The sequence below is a fragment of the Eretmochelys imbricata genome, chromosome 14 (genome assembly GCF_965152235.1).
Source record: "Eretmochelys imbricata isolate rEreImb1 chromosome 14, rEreImb1.hap1, whole genome shotgun sequence".
In the NCBI taxonomy this organism is placed as follows: Eukaryota; Metazoa; Chordata; order Testudines; family Cheloniidae; genus Eretmochelys; species Eretmochelys imbricata.
This window is the reverse complement of record NC_135585.1, coordinates 27,169,360-27,184,617: the sequence shown is the minus strand read 5'-3', so window position 1 is coordinate 27,184,617 and position 15,258 is coordinate 27,169,360. Positions and strand designations below refer to the sequence as shown.

The window sequence follows — 15,258 nt, the reverse complement described above, 5'->3', positions numbered from 1 at the left end:
GTTGTGGGGATGTAAAAACAGTGTCATTCTTGCTATGGTGGAAAGACTGTTTTAAAGTAAGTGACATGAACACTGGTGTCTGGGGTCTTCTTGTCTTCTTGTCTGGGGTCATTTTGTTCTAGCCCTGGTGTAAGTGGACAAGTGCCATCACGTGCACTGATCTGGTGTTCCATACGCCTTCCCATGTAGATGTACTCACACCCAAGCTGAGAAAGGATCTCAGAAGTTGGCCTGTTAGTAGTATTAGAATATCATCTTTGTGCATGGTTGTGTACACTTCATATATGACAGACAAAAGCAGAGTATGTGATTAGCCAGAGAGACAGACAGACAGGACCATTCCTTGTCCTAACCCACAATCTCATTGAGTGATAATGATAGATTTCTATTTGATTGTAAATTACATGAGCTAGCTAGCTAGTGTGACAAAGTTTCTCCTCTACCTTGGTGGGTCTTGCGCTTATTAGCGGATTTGTTTGCCTTTGAGCTTCATGGCAGCCCTCAGTTTGGCCGTTTTCATGAACCCACAGTCCAGGGCAACTCCTCCTGTGTCTGACCAGGAGTTGGGAGGTTTGGGGGGAACCCGGGCTCACCCTCGACTCCAGGGCCCTGTGGAATGCAGCTGTCTAGAGTGCCTCCTGGAACAGCTGTGCGACAGCTACAACTCCCTGGGCTACTTCCCCATGGCCTCCTCCCAACACCTTCTTTATCCTCACCATAGGACCTTCCTCCTGGTGTCTGATAATGCTTGTATTCCTCAGTCCTCCCACAGTCCACATTCTCACTCCTAGTGCCTCTTGCTCCCAGCTCGTTACACGTGCACCACAAACTGAAGTGAGCTTCTTTTGAAACCCAGGTGCCCTGATTAGCCTGCCTTAATTGATTCTAGCAGCTTCTTGATTAGAACACCTGCAGCCAATCAGCCTGTCTGTCTTAATTGTCTCCAGAAGGTTCCTGATTGTTCTGGTACCTTCCCTGTTACCTTACCCAGGGGAAAGGGACCTACTTAACCTGGGGCTAATATATCTGCCTTCTACTACTCTCCTGTAGCCATCTGGCTCGACCCTGTCACACTAGATAATGAATAATCTATGGAAATTATTGTGCAAATTACTGTGCTTCTTTTCCTGCTAATGATTGTCTATGTCCAGATCATGATTTTCTTATAAGTACTCCTTATTACACATTATTTCACAAAGATTTTGTATGACTATATCTTACTCCATCGCTCATTTACAAACAGCTCATCCTAACGCAGTTAGTGTTTGAACTTTGATCTGTTTTGACCGGATATATTTTTAACATACTCTGGTTTGCTTGGAAGTATCACAGACAGGTCGGAAGATTCAGTGACTTTCGGCACCACACCGATGAATGGAGTAGAGAGAGAGAGATCAACATTGACAAGGACTTGCACAGAGAAAGGACGCTGTGCCACTGTCCATGTCATCAGTGTTAGGGGTATTCTGATGTGAGGCTCCCACAGTCACTCCAGTTGAAGCTGTTCCAGTCTGGAAAAATAATTAAAGAGTTATTGGAGCAGGGGGTCTGGACACGGGGTCTCCCAGGTGAGTGCTTTGACCACCAGGCTACAGGGTAATTCTCATGTGCTCTCTCTCCCTCTTTGACCCAATGATTCTTTAATGATTTAATCCAAAGTGGAACAGCTTGAACAGGAGAGGTTGAGGGAGCCCCACATGGGAATATCCCACAACCAAGTGATTAGGATACTCACCCAAAAGGTGGCAGATCCCCGTTCAGATCCCTTCTCCTTCATAGGCAGAGGGGGGACTTGAACTGGGGGTTTCCCCATGGCCAGGTAAGTACCCTAACCACTGGGCTAAAAGTGAAACAGGAGGGCCTTCTCCTTCTCACACAAAACACCGGAGGGGCCTGACCCAAGGAGAGGGTTCCCAGGTATGCATCACAAGCAGGGATAGGCGCCACCCAACAGGTCGACATAGGCAACTATCTCTGTGAGGGGGTGGAGCTTGGCATGCCCGAGTCTAGTCATCATCTCCCAGTGGTCAGGTTAGGCACCTCCCCACCGCATGCTGGCAACTGTGGATCCCATTTAGGTGTTTACCTCTCCCCATTCACTGAACAGGGAGCCTGGGCTCCAAACACAGGCTTTAGGAATCATGGGGATTTTCTAAGTGCCTAAATGTTAGGTGCTGCAATGCTCATCGTTAGAATACCTAAAGGCAAGATTTTTAAAGGTATTTAGGTGCCTGGTGGGATTTTCAAAAGCATTTAGGTAGCTAAATCCAATTGAAATCAAAGGGTGTTTTGAAAGTCCTACTAGATGCTTAAATACCTTAAAAAAATCAGGCCCTAATTCCTTCTGTGAATCTAGCCCTGAGTGTCTGATATCCCAGAAGAGGCTTTAACAATATCATCCCAGAAGACTGAAGACAGATCCAAAAACCGTATTTTTGAGCCCTTCCTAACACTGAAGGGCTTTGTAAACTGCAGCCGTATCCAGACATGGGTTCTACAAATGGCCCTGTCCCTTTAAAATGAGCCAGACACAGACCCCAGGACCAAAGACTCATGAGTTTGAGGTTTTAAAATATAAGGCTGCTCCCATCTCAGCTGAGATAGGGACCACCTCACCTCTAGATCATGCAGAACAATCTGGTCCCAGCAGGGTACACGAGAAAGGTTGATATTCATTGGATAGCTGACAGTCAGTGGTAACTGGGTAGCTTTGAAAATGAGGCCTCTTTGAAAATGCCAGCTGAGGGCTTTGTCAAGTCAAAATGATCTATTGTCAGATTTTACAAATGGCCCCTCTCTTCATCATTGGCCAAACAGAAACATCCATCCCTGAGCTTTGCAGTGTTCAACATCCAGCCTTGCCTTCATCACTGCCTAGGGGTGCACAGGGACCATTCCCCCGCTAGGCCGCTAGTGACTATGTTGGCATAAGCATCAAAGTTTGTGCCTTGTGATGGCTTCATGGTGGCCTTAAGAAATGGACTGGGGGTCTTTGTGTGGTTTCTAGAAGACGTGTCCCCAACACACAAACATCAGCATCACTGGAAATAGATTTGCATCCTTGTGCTCCATTACTATAGAGAGGTCCAGAAGTATGCAGAAAGGAATCCTCTGTCCTATATAGCAAGGGTCCCTCCACGGCAGGGTAGAAGCACATGTCTGGGGAGTGGAAAGTGAGGGAAGATCGCACAGCTGCCACCTGGGCTTCTATATGTACTACTGAAAAATGTCAGACTTCAGAACCTTGGGCTAATCATCTGGCCGCTTAGGGTTAGGGTGGTGCAAAGAAACTTAGGATACAAGGGGACAAGACAGAAATCTCTGTATATTAAGTCTGGGATATTCAAAGGGGTCTAAGGACATTAGTTGCCTAACTCCCATTGTGCAGTCAATGGGAGATGGGCACATAATTCCCTGAAGCCACTCTGAAAATCCCTGTCACAGCTCATGGCCCGCAGTGAAAGTTCACTGTACGGTTCCAGATTCTGCAGCACCCACAGCCCCTTGTGTCTGCTCTAATTGCACAGGATGCTGGAGAGTCGGTCACTGGTTCCTCCAGAGGGCCAAGCCCATTCCTGGGGTCTCTCCAAGGAAATCAGTGATTTTGCACCCAGGATACATTGGGTCCCTTCTGCTGAGCTGTTTTCTACTCTCTCCCCTGCTAATGCCCCCTGGGGATAATCACAGCTCTGTGCTCCTCACAGGGGTTTCCTAGGGGATGTCCCACTTGGTCTGATTGCTTTGGTTGCTCTCAGTAACTGAATCCCTGGGCTGATGTTATGTCCCTGGCACACCATGCTGGGTGCACCACGCTGCGGCAGGGCCTGGGAATAGATTGTGCCCCAATAAGGCAACTTGAGAGAGCAGGACTGTCCCTCGCCTTCAGCCCCTGAACATTTGAGAGGAGCTGAGGTCTCAGTTCACACCCCATTTCCATGTGGAAGCTACAAACATTGTCGAGCAGGATGGGACAGGCTGGCTCGGGAGATAAGAGATGAAGTTGCTGCTTTCACCTCTAAGTCACCTGTCCAAACCCAGCCCCATTGAGCAGGAGCCCAGGGCTAAATGAGCAAAAGCATTTTGGTGCCTAAGTCCAAAATTTACATCCTCAAAAGCTCTGGAGTTATGGGTGCGTGTGTGCCTGCCTGCTGGCCGGCTGATGTGAGCACTGCGTAAGGGCTCTTGGACACGATTTGACCCTTTCTCTCTCCACTGTGTAATAACAGAGCTGATTACGACTCAATGGAGAGTTTTGTTGCAGACCCATAGAGCCAAAGCCACTAATAACCAGGTCTAAGCATGAGTCTTGCTTTAGGACAGTGTCTCTGGTGCACAAGGCTGCCCAGTCTGCACTATCAGTGAGGATCCCCCAATAACAGCTGAAATCACTGAGAGCTGTGTTATGTGGCAAGACCTCAAGACATCCCAGAAGGTGCAGGAGGGCTGGCGGAGCAGAGGCAGGGGCCAGAGCAAATGCCCGGACAGTGGAGAGAGCAAGGTGCCTTTCTTTCCGTCCAGCAGGGTGGGCGGTGAACGCCACAGATGCACCTCTGAACTCTGGGTCTTCACTGACCAAGGACAACAGCTGTGCGTGGGGTGCGGTGAAGGGATGGGCACGTTACTGGAATCTTTGACTGTGGGACTTAAGAACCTGAGGCAAAAGGACACTGCCCAACATACTCTGGGGTGGGTGTTTTGCTCATGGTTTATGTTATGAATCCTGCTTGCAGTGCTTTCCCAAGTTAATGCCAGGTTCCTTTCCCCCTTTTTACTGTCAGCAGGGTCAGGATGAGCTCCACCCTGACACCTGGTGGTGAGGTGTGGCAAGTTGTGGAAAAGAACTTCAGGGGCTGATCTCATTTGCATCGGCTCACCCACCCCGCCTAGCATGAGCCCATAGCTGCCCAAATGGTCACTTTGGCTGCTGTGGGATCCCCAGTGTTTCTGTTATTGGGGCAGGAAGAATAAATTGTTATTATCTTGATTATGTGACTCAAGGAGAATGGAACTGTACTTGGCCTTTTGTTATGACGGAGGGGTGTGACACAGCAGGGAGGGGGGAGTGCTGACCTGGGAATGTGGCAGGGGAGTTTCACTGGGGATGGGATACCTGAGCGCCTGTAACCTGAGCCAGGATGGGGAGGGGGAGGTAACACCTCTACCTGGGAAACTGGACAAAGGCTGCAGGAGAGAGACTGCTGGGTGGGGGGGGGGGTTGTTTTCAGTTTGGTGCTGGGTGGTGGAACACAGGGAACCCCAGGGCTGGGGTCTAAGCTCCCGGCCCCCAGAACGACTTGACTGAGGGGTCCTGGTTGTCCCCACAAGCTCTGTTTTAGACTGTGTTCCGATTGTCCAATAAACCTTCCGTTTTACTGGCTGGCTGAGAGTCTCAGTGAATCCCAGGAAGAGGGGTGCAGGCCCCGGACTCCCCCACACTCCGTGACAAGGGGCTCACCATCAACGAAGTAGCACTCGGGACAAGGGTAGACAAGGGACATGGGTTCCAAAACTCAGTGAATTGAGAGAGGTTGGGGACAGGTGTTAGTACCTGGTCTTGTGGGCCTTTTGAGATGGCCTGAAACATCAATTGCACATTCCTCTTTCTCCACTGTGAAATATCAGAGCTACTTTTGGGTCTATTAGGAGTCTAACTACAGGTGCTGAGCTGAATTTGCTTTGGGGTTATGGTGCATCAGCACTGAGGTTCCCACTGCTACAAGATGAGGTCACTAAAGAGCTAAAATTACTGAGCACTGTGTTAAGTAGTGGGGAGCCTGAAGATATTTATTGCTGGGCAGTGAGTGGAGTAGGACGGCAGGAGCTGCCTGCAGGATGGCTGGTGGAGTGGGACGGAGCAGAGCAGAGTGGCTCGCGGGACGGCTGGTAGAGCGTAGTGGAGCGAAGCCCTATGGAGTGGCGGGGCAGTCCGCTTCGGATCATGTACGGTGCCCCTTACCACACACACACACCCCCACCCCAGGCTGGGGAGTAACACTCTGCAGATGACCTTTCGAACTCTGGGGCTGGGCGTTTGGGTTCTTGGACTTTGGGTGATCTTTGGGTTGCTGGACTCAAGAGATGTTTGGGTTGTTGGACTCAAGAACCAGAGGGAAAGGACATGGCCCAATCTGCTGGGGTGGGTCTTTGCTCATGGTTTGGTTGATGAACCCTAGTTGTGGTGTTTTCCCAATTTAATGCTGATGTCGTTTAGCTCATGTTATTAAAGATTTTCTGCGACACCGAGACTCTGTGCTTACGAGAGGGGAAGTATTGTCTCTTTGAGGCTCCCAGGGTTGTGTGTTAGATTTTCCCAGGGCACTGGGTGGGGGCTTGAGCCAGTTTTGCGTTTGCTTTGTTGAGAGGGAACCCCTGTGTTCTGAACCGGGCCCTTGCTGCTACCAACTCGGCCTGGCAGAAGGGTTACATTGTTAAAAGTTTCTTTGCTACACTTGGGCTCTGTGCTTGTGAGAGGGGAAGTGTTATCTCTAGAGGCGCCCAATGGGGGATGTGTAATTGTCCCAGGTCACTAGTTGGGGGCTCAAGCCGGTGTTGTGTTGCATTGTTGAAAAGGACCCCCTAGATATTGAACCCGGCCCTTGTTGCTGCCAACTCCAACTGGCAGAAGGGTTACACAGGTTTCTTAAAAGTGAAGGGAGAGGTTCTCAGTTGGTCTAAATCATTATAGCTGGGTAGGTGTGACTGCACGGTGCTGCGGGCTGGGAGAGCAGCCTGAGGCAGAAGCCTCCAGCTCGCATGATATTCCAGGCAGGACTGAATCTCCATGAGACGAAACCTAAAGAAGAGAATGACCTGGAGTCTCTGGCTCCCATTCGGTGTTCTAAGAGGAGGAGCGCCATGTCTGTCCAGCCGCCCCAGTCCACCTCACCGAGGTCTGCCAGGAGCACCCAGGAGACGTACGCCGGCTACCAATCCTACTGCACCATCTGCCGTGAAGGCAAGGAGTTGCTGCTGTGTAGCAATGCGGTACCGCGTCTGCCAGCAGCACCCAGGACATGTACGGTGAGCTGAGCGGGCTCCAGGCTTGCCGTGGTATGGCGTCTGCATGGATAACCCAGGAAAAAAGGCGTGAAACGATTGTCTGCTGTTGCTTTCACAGAGGGAGGGAAGGAGGGGGGGGGCGGTCCTGACGACATGTACCCAGAATCACGTGCGACAATGTTTTTGCTCCTTCAGGCATTGGGAGCTTAACCCAGAATTCCAATGGGAAGCGGAGACTGCGGGAACTATGGGATAGCTACCCACAGTGCACCGCTCTGTAAGTCAACGCAATCACGGTATTGACGACGCACTCCGCTGACTTAATGCATTTAGTGTGGATATACGCAATCCACTGAATAAAATCGGTTTCTAAAAATTGACTTCTATAAAATCGACCTTATTTCGTAGTGTAGACATACTCTAAGAGAGTTAAGCATCTAACTCCCATTGTGCAGACAATGGGCACTGGGCACCTGTTTCCCTGAAACCACTCTGAAAATCCCTCTCATAGCTCACATCCTGGAGCAAGTGTCCACTGTATTGTTCCAGATTCTGCAGCACCCACACCCCTTTGCTTCTGCTCTAATTGCACAGGATGCTGCAGAGTCGGTTACAGGTCCCCCCAGAGGGCCAAGCCCATTCCTGGGGCCTCTCCATGGAAATCAGCAATTAGTACCAAGGATGCATGGTGCCCATTCTGTTGAGCTGTTTTCTACTTACTAGATATTACCTCGCCCACCTTGTCTCTCTGTTCCCGGAAAAGCCATCTTTAGAGAGCAGGACAGTCCCTGGTCTTCGCTTCCAGCACTGGACATGTGAAAGGAGAGGAGGTCTCAGTTCACACCCCATGTCCACATGAATGCTATAGCCATCTCGGCGCAGGATGGGACATGCTGGCTTGGGAGATAACCGATGAAGTGGCTGCTTTCATGTCTAGGTCACCTATTCAACCCAGCCCCAGTGAGCAGTGCCCCAGTGTCCTCCCCTTCTGAGCTCCATGAAAAACTGGTTTTGTGCCTCATCTCCTTGGACACGTCATGAAAGCACCCACCAAACATCTCATCCATCCAAACTAGAACGCATTAATCCCCTGTGAGCAGCCTCAGCAGAGACCATGGACCAGCGCGGACCTGAAGAGATCATCTCAAAATGGGAGAGGGTAGATCGGGCTCCCAGTCCCCTTCACTACATGGTCTCCCCATGGAGATTGCGATAGCCATCAAAGAAGCCAGTTGTTGCCAGTCAAAGTAAAGGTGGGTTCTGTAGGGATGGGCTTTAGTGTGGAACCAGAACCTCAGATCCTAAGCCCCCTCACCTGAGCTTTGGGGAAGTGAGGATCCCAAGAAGGAGCCCAGTGTCTGAGCTTGGCCCATCTCAAATTAATTTGCAATTTCCTGATAGAAATAGTCTTCTTCTGTCAGCCACACAACCCTCAGCTCTGACATAGCAGGGAAGGCCCGGTCCTGATCCCACTGCAGTCACGAGCAATGCTCCCACTGACTTCAGCAGTTCCAGAGGTGGATCATAGAGGTGCACGCCATGTGTTCATTAGAGCAGATTTCTCCAAGGAAATTTCTTCACTTCACAGGGTTTTTTTTCATTTTTTCCCCATTCCACGGAGAGGTGGCCACGTCAAGCAAAGGATATTTGTATGGATGGAAATGTAGGTGGGGAAGAAAATGAAGTGACCTAGTCCAGGGTTGCACAGTTAGGAACGGAGAGAGCTACAAACATGGGCTGGGGCTTCCAAGCTGTCTTATCCCAGTTCAAACAGAGAGATGTTAATGGCATCCCTGTGTGTTCCCCCACTGGTCATTGGTGTGGATACGCTCTCCCCATGGAAACCAGGAGTGATTCCACTGGACTCAGTAAGACTCATTCTTCTCTCCCTCAGCCTGGTGTAAATAAAGAGTAACTCTAGTTCAGAAAATGGAGCTGTTTCTCCTCTTACTCACCCAGTGAGTAACTCAACAGAGTTAGGCCATGTCAACACTATGGACCTTACAGCTTTTCCTTTTACCGCCGTGTCTACCCTTCGGATCTTACTACCTTTACCGCTTGGGTCGGTCAAACTTTTGTTGGTCGGGGTGGTTTTTTCACATCCCGACCGACAAAATTGGTAGTGTAGACAAAGCTTAAGGTGGGGGCTTTTGGTTAACTTATTGTTAGTTATGTTAATTGAAGGATGAATTCACAGCCGTCAATCTCCATGTGGTCTGTGATTGATCCAGCCATTAGTACCTCGCAGTTTAACAATACAAGGCAGCAGAAGGAAACTGGAAGTTATAGACAACAAATTTGGAACTCGAATGCTACCCCGGGCCTGCCTGAGGCACCCAAATTTCAAAGCTATCCGAGTAACCATTCAGCTTCTAGTGCACTTCCAGAAACTGAGCTTTAAACCATACGAAATGGCGGGAATGGAAATCCGCTAGCCCTCCTTCTGCATTGGCACAAGCGCACAATCCAACACGCAGACTTTCTTAAATTGCATTCTCATTTCGGGTCCCCCAAGATTTAGTGGGGGCCGTGCACTACCTTGGGTAAAATGAGACAGATTGAGACCATTTTGAGCTGCATCACATCAATAGTTTGATCTCTAGCTTTGAGCAAAATAAACAAAACCTAGAAACTTGTAACTGGGCTCATATCTCCACAACCCTCTCTCAGATGACCCCACATTTAGGTCACTAATCCTACCCTGCACCCTCCTAAGGCACATTAAGTTTCAAAAGAATCTGACTTAGCTTCTCTTCTGTTTTTTCCTTTTTTTTTAAAAAAAAGAGGACCTTTAAACAGAAGTCATGGTGCAACCTTAACTAGAAGGGCGTTGCTGTGATGGTAATAAAATTCATCAGTTCATTTACTGGTTGGGTACCCATCTTACAGGTTTCTATGAACCCTGCTATTGGAATATTCCAGGAGCATTGAGATGGGATTGTGATGTTCAGCAATGAAAATCTCAGAGACAGGAACAAACAAAAAACTCGACATCACGGCACAGATATTTAGCTCAAGTAACCTGGCCGAGTTCCATAGCACTCTGCCAAATTACATTCACTGAGGAACTGGTCTAATTGACTTCAGTGGGGCTGGGGCTGATTTACACAACAGCTGTTTGGGGGTCTGGACCCTTTGAGTCCAAGGCAGCTAGAGGTGATTTACAGAAACTGGGGCACTGACCCATTCACTTCAGTGGAGCTACCCTGATTTGAACTTGCTGAGGATCGGAACCACTGATTCCAATCGGTCTGGGGCTGATTTCTACTCTCTGGCTCTTTGTATTTCATCAGTTTCTCTGACATGAATGTCTCGTGTAAATTACACATTTTTAAACAGTGCATCTGTAGCCAAAGCAGCCTTTTATTTTAATGTTGTCTGCCGGAAGGAAAACAATGTTACTACTAAGAAAGAAAGGAAGAAAGGAAGAAAGGAAAAGACCTGGGCTATTCATCCCAATAAAAGTTGAAGATCAGATGCAGAAAATCTCTACAACACTGTCCCCAGTTCTGTCCCAAGTGGGAATGAATCGCTCTGTCACCCTTACAAGTTATACTTGTAATTCATCCCAGTGGACAAAGAGCTAGGAAAGAGGAGCCTGGTTACGAATGTTTGACTCTTCTTTGGTTCAGTTTCACAGGCAAAGGATATGGGTTGGAAACTGTGTCATGGGCCAGATCCCCAGCTGGTGTAAATGGATGTAGCTCCCTGGAAGTCAATGAGTCAGATCCCCAAATGGTGTAAATAGCCCTCAATACTCTGAAGTCAGTGGAAGTGTATCAACTTACACCAGCCCAGGACCTGGTCCTTAGTTTTTAGTGTTTGTCTCTTAGTGAGGAACTTGAAGCAGCCAGGGCAGCCTGAGCTGTGGGTTCCTCTGGTGGCTGCATCCCAAGAGCTGCTGGTGCAATGCAGGAGAAAAACATCTCTGCTCCCCTAGAGGTGACTATGTGGAGTTAATGAAGGAACAGGCTATTCCAGGCGAACTGAGACTCTGGTGCCAAGAGGCTCTTAGCTATTGTAGATCCCATGTCTGTGCTACAAATATATGTTTTATTTTGCCATCCTGTGGGGACCCCCTTTTTGATCCAGCCCTGCCTTGTTTTTAGCTAAAGGTCCTTCAAGAGATGCTGTCATCATGTGAGATGCAGGGCAGGTGCTGTTCCCCCTCTGGGGAGTTAGGGTCAACTAGGGCAGGTTGTCAGGATGGTTTGCTCCTGAGGTGAGAGCAGAGCTGGGCTCACAGCTTTGGAGACCGGATTCAGCTATTTAGCCCCAGAGCAGGGATATCTTGGGCTGTGACCTTATTTGAAGCTGTCACAAACCAGGATCAGCTCGAGAGCTGGGACTGTCTTTCAGTCCCTGATCCCATTTAGTCCATCACCTTTCACCCAAGCTGCCCTAGGAGGGAAGCAGGGAGCGCCCATCTGTGCTAGGAACTGCAGAGAGACCCCTGCAACTCAGGACATCCAGCGAAGGGATCTGACAACAGCTGGTGGATATGACAGTGATGGGGGCATGAGAGAGAGAGAGAGAGAGAACCAAACAATCCTGGCAGTGGGTGAATAGATAGATAGATAGATAGATAGATAGATAATGACCAATGATTCCTAACACAGTCGGATCAAATGCATCGCAAATTGGAATAAAGACCAACAAAGTAAGTTTTCTATTTCAATTACATATGTTAGAGTATTAATATATGGGGCAAATTTAATATCACAAATATGAATTGCAATTAGACCTCTTGAAGACTTTTACTATCAAATTATGCAGATATCTAGAGATGATCAGATTTTTTTTCCACCAGAAAAAATTGACTTTTCATTGAGGTTGTGAGAACCAAACAGTTTCAGCCGAAAACTGTTGGAACCTGAAAATTTTTTGGCATAATGAAAACAAGTTTTCATTGTTATGGATATCAGAGATTTTCCATGAAAATATATTCAACTGAAAACTGAATTTTCCTTTGAAATAAAGTAGAAATTGTCTGACTACTCCTACCTGGAAACTTAGCTTAGTCGAAGCTCCCAGACAAAGGCTGTCTCTCTTTATCCTACCCAAGGACAGGCAGGAGGCTGATGGAACTAGAACCCAGATCTCCACTTCTACCATCATAGCCTCTGTTCCACACTGCTGCCTGCTAAACAAAAATACTGTCAACATGTGCACAGAACATGCACATAGGAAGACACAATCCATCCCCAAAAGAGTTCACATTCAAAGTACACAAGACAGTCAAAGGGAAGGGGAGGAAAGAGAGGCAGCAGTGACTGCTCCATGGTCACAAAGTGACAGAGGCAAGACTAGAACCAAAGTCTCCTGACTCACACAGCACAGAAATAAAGTCACAGAGGGGAACCACACAACCTAGCAGCAACTGAGCGATGCGACCAGCCCATCATCACCCAGCAATGGGAGTGCAGCTGGGATCTGGTGCCATAAATCAACGTGTAAGTAGGCATCAGGCGGTATGTGGGATGTTGGGGTGGAATCATCACAGAAAAGCTGCCATGCGGGAAGCTGGGTGATTCTGTGCTGTATTTCTCAGTTAAGTGGGAATCAGACTGTGCTGGCATTTTAGTATTTTAGTTGGCCAAGTTGTGAGCCTGCTGTCTATAGCAATAGGGGCATAATTTTGGCTCAGATTGTTGGATTTGGGTTGTACTTTGTTCCATCTTTCATCCTGCATTTGATCAAGCCACATCTTGGGCCAGATCCTCAGATGGTGTAAACTGACCCAGCTCCAGTGACTTTAAGGGAGTGATGCCAATTTACACTCCTGTAATAACGCACCAGAGTAGTGCCCTGGTTGTGAGCAGTGAGGAGCCCTCACTACTCCAGACAATGGAAGTGACAAGTGCTGTGCACCTTTGACATTCACACCATGAGATATCATGGAGAGGGGAATCAGAGTCATTCCCTCTCTCACTATAACCCTGACCATTGCTCTTGTCCTTCCCTCCACAGCCATCACACAATGAACTAAGAAAGATAATGTTCAACCGAACCACCGTGACCGAGTTCCTTCTCCTGGGATTCTCTGATGTTCGAGAGCTGCAGATTTTGCACTTCATGGTGTTTCTAGTGCTTTACCTGGCAGCCCTGACAGGGAACCTTCTCATCATCATAGCCATAGCTCTTGACCACCACCTTCACACCCCCATGTACTTCTTCCTGATGAGTTTGTCCATCCTAGACCTCGGCTCCATCTCTGTCACCATCCCCAAATCTATGACCAATTCCCTTATGAACAACAGGTCCATTTCCTATTCTGGATGTGTCGCCCAAGTCTTTTTCCTCATCTTCTTTGCTGTAGCCGACTTTGCCTTACTCACCATCATGGCGTACGATCGATATGTCGCCATCTGCAAACCACTGCACTATGAGACTATAATGAACAGGAGAGCTTGTGTCCAAATGGCAGCCAGTGCCTGGATCAGTGTAATTCTCTATTCTTCAATGCATACCGGGAACACGTTTTCGATAACCTTCTGTGGAGGCAACATGATGGATCAGTTCTTCTGTGAAATCCCCCAGCTACTCAAGCTCGCCTGCTCTAACTCGTACTTCAATGAAGTTGGGATTATTGGATTTAGTGTGTGTTTAACCGTAAGTTGCTTTGTTTTTATAATTGTGACATATGTTCAGATCTTGACCACGGTATTGAGAATCCCCTCTGAGCAGGGCCGACATAAAACCTTCTCCACATGCCTTCCGCACCTCATTGTAATTTCCATGTTTCTTTCCACTGTTGTCTTTGCCTACATGAAACCCATCTCCAGCTCGCCGTCAGCTCTGGATCTCGTGGTGGCTGTTCTCTATTCCGTGCTGCCGCCAGTGAGGAATCCGATCATCTACAGCATAAGGAACAAGGAAATCAAAGCTTCCCTGAGGAAACTGACTGGGTGGAGGTTATTCAACTAGAATAAAATGTCTGCGTTTCTCTTATGAACATGGTTTTATCTGTGGTTTTTTTATAAATACAATCAACTGACGACATTATTGTCCCCATAAGAATATGGTGTGTGATTTTTTTTATGCAAAATGCTGTCTGTATAGTGGTAAATCCACACTAACTCCACTCAGTCAGTGGAGTTCTTCCAGGTTTATACCAGTATAAGTAAGATGAAAATCTATCTATCTCCTGCTTTTATACTGCCACCCCTCACCATGTTATCTGAGTACCTTCCACACAAAATCAGTAGCCATTAGAAAGTACCCAGTGGACTTCATGGAGTCTCTGGTTCTTCTTCTTTTTTGGGGTCAAAGCTTTGCTTGGGGTATGATGGCTTTTGGGTGTCTGTTTGCTGATGTGACAGAGTGGGATACGGCAGCATCAGATCATGAACTCTGTCTTCTGCTCTCTGGGTAAATATTGATATGGTGACTGCAGAAGTCTGGGCTTGCTCAATAGCCGTCTATCGCTCTTTGTTCATGGCAGCTCTCCTCCTACCTGAGAAAGGTGCCTGTTACTTTGCTGAAGGACTATCACTCAGAGAAATCAAGACTGACTTTTTTTGCTTTCACCTACAGGCCCTGCAGCATGGAACAAGTCTTTTGCTGTATAGGGAGTCTGCAAGTGATGCGCCGGAGGGAGGGGTGGGGGGCATGGCTGGTGGGTCTGGAAGTCTTAATTTTAGCACATGACAAAGAGACAGGGGACCTATTTAAGTGCAGAATCCTACCCTGTGTCAGCTGCCAACCATAATCCCATGTAAGAAGGACTTGCAGGAGTTCCTTCTATCTAATCTAATCTAATCTGTCTATCTATCTCAGCATTCCACACTGTCACACATCACCATGCTATCTGAGCACCTTCCGCCTAAAATCAGGAGCCATAGCAAAGCCCCTAGTAGACCCTGAGGAGCCAGAGACTCCATTCCTTTTTTTGTTCTTCCCCTCAGGGTAAAAAATATGATTGTGGTATCAGTGCAATTGTTTGGTTCCTGCTTCTTTCTCAGATTTTTTTATTTTATTTTAGGGTTGTTTTTTTTTTTTTTCCTGTGGATTGATTTGTTTCTTTATGAGGTGGGAGTGCCTGGGCACAGGAGCACCGGAAGCTCCCTAGAAGTCGGCGGGGGGGGGGGCACCGACACCTGATCCCAGGCCCCACTCCCACACGGCCTCTTTCCTCGAGGCCCTGGCCTCGTGCCACCTCTTCCCCCTAAGGCCCTTCCCCATGCTTGCTCTTCTCTGCCCCCTCCCCACCATCGCTCACCCTTAAGGCCAGTAAAAAGTGGGAGCACACAGCCCTCC

The 15,258-nt window shown here is 48.2% G+C and overlaps 1 protein-coding gene and 1 pseudogene across 1 annotated transcript; both read left to right on the top strand.

The window, feature by feature from the left end:
* The window catches only part of LOC144274938 (von Willebrand factor A domain-containing protein 5A-like), a 171,722-nt pseudogene that overhangs the window by 123,168 nt on the left and 33,296 nt on the right, over positions 1–15,258 (top strand).
* LOC144274247 (olfactory receptor 14A16-like) lies at positions 12,997–13,926 on the top strand. Its single transcript, XM_077832906.1, has one exon. The coding sequence runs from the start codon at positions 12,997–12,999 to the stop codon at positions 13,924–13,926; it is 930 nt and encodes a 309-aa protein (XP_077689032.1).